The 1,795-nt window shown below is 39.7% G+C and overlaps 1 protein-coding gene across 1 annotated transcript in view; it reads left to right on the forward strand.

The window, feature by feature from the left end:
* Positions 1-577: 577 nt before the first annotated feature.
* LOC107099404 (myoD family inhibitor-like) overlaps positions 578-1,795 on the forward strand; it is an 8,379-nt gene continuing 7,161 nt past the window's right edge. Inside the window, exons 1-2 of the mRNA XM_015397503.1 lie at positions 578-617; positions 1,472-1,596. Of these exons, the coding sequence (XP_015252989.1) occupies positions 1,473-1,596 (124 nt within the window). The 5' untranslated portion in view covers positions 578-617; position 1,472. The remainder of the gene's footprint in view (positions 618-1,471; positions 1,597-1,795) is intronic.

Here is a 1,795-nt window from a genome sequence, read left to right on the forward strand (position 1 = left end):
CAAAGATCCTATGTTTCCCACCAGCTACCGTCCCAGATCCTTAATTAATGTGGATATTAAAATAATCTGGAAAGCTTTAGCAAAACGATTAGATAAAGTCACTTCAGCACCCCCCCGGTGCCCTTGACCCCCAACCCCCCAGACAATGCCCTACATAGATGTGTGTTGTGAAAATGTTGTAGATTTAAGTGTCTAAAATGCAAAATAAAATTAAGGTGGGGGTCGTCATCAGAAGGTGGGACCCTCTAGTAACGACCCCCTCCCCAAGTACTGCTCCACTGGGCTCTTTTTGGCATTAAGACAATTATTCTTATTGCCACATCACCAAACACTGTTAAAAATATATCAATATATATATATATATATTTTCAATGTATCTTAATTCTCATTAGAATTGAAAATTATGCAATACCTATACTTTATTTTCCTGTAATAATTTTAATCTGATTTAACTGCAGTAAAACATGTAGGAGATTTGGTCACAGCTAGTGGGTGTGTTCGCATGTGTGGGTGTGCGTGTGGGGTGGGGGGGTTTAAAGGAAGGGCTGCCGGCAGCGATCCTCAGACCCATGAGCTGTGGAGACACAAGCAGGAGCAAACGCAGAGCCAAGCTGCAGGTGAGGAACAGTTTACTTGGTTTTTCTGGATTATTTGCTGAAGGTTCTGCGCTGTTTCAATCCCAGCAGAACAGAGTCCAGTTTTATTCCTCCGATGGCTCTCCCAGACTTTCTAACTCATGTTCTACACTAAATCCAGGCTTGTTTTCTGTTTGTTTTATTGAACACTCTGAGTTGCTTTAAGAACATTCCAGATCCAGAACGGTTCATGTGTGGAAGCGTGTAGTTTCTTTGTGTTTCCTGATGGAAGGAGAAGGTAAAGGCAGCAGCCGTTCATCCTCAGAGTCCAAACAGATCCTGTGAGGTCAAACGTCCCAGATTGTTCCGGATCAGAACATGAAGCGGATCAGGAAAATGTTCCAAGGAGCTCGAATTAAACCCTGAAAAATGAAGCCGAGTTCAGACTTCAAACTGTTTTAGATGAATCAAACATCTTGTTCTTATTTTCCAAACCTTTACTAAAGCCAGATGTGAACAGAAACGGTTTATTTTAGGATTAATTAAACAAACAGAATCAAGTTCTGGTCCCAACCTCATTGGTTCTGATTCATTTCGCTCAGTTTATGGTTTAATTAGAGCTGCAAGAGTTTGAGATTCTGTTCAGTTCCTGAAACATTTGTTTGATAAAATATATTCAACTCCTCTGCTTCATGGAAGCAATAAAAGTATAGGAATGAGAAAAGCTATAACCTAAACTAAACACAACAATTACAACATCCGTAATATCAAACCTACTCCAACAATAAGAATAAAAACAGCCAAACCTAATAAAGATTAAAAATAATACCAATTATAATAAAAACAAAAACAACAGAAGTTTCCGTCACAATAATAAGATTGTCTTTCTCTGACAGGATGGATCTAAAATCTCCCCACCATGTTTTTGACGCTGCGGGTGAAGCTGTCAAGAATCGTAACCAATTAGAATGCATCTTGGACCAGCCTAGAACCAATGGGACGCTTCCACATCACTGCACAGGTGAGAGGAAAAGTTACCCAAGAGGAAACCAAGTGAGAAAATAAAAAAAAACCCTGGAGTTTGATCCAGACTCAAAAATGTTGCCACAGACATTAAAAGAGACATAATGTTGTTGGCGCTGCTTACATGCAGGGGTTAGCCCAGAGTATATACGGGTTTACGGCATAAATCACTTATTTTTCAATTGGCATTGCGTATA

The sequence above is a fragment of the Cyprinodon variegatus genome, unplaced genomic scaffold (genome assembly GCF_000732505.1).
Source record: "Cyprinodon variegatus isolate N-32 unplaced genomic scaffold, C_variegatus-1.0 Scaffold28, whole genome shotgun sequence".
Classification (NCBI taxonomy): Eukaryota; Metazoa; Chordata; class Actinopteri; order Cyprinodontiformes; family Cyprinodontidae; genus Cyprinodon; species Cyprinodon variegatus.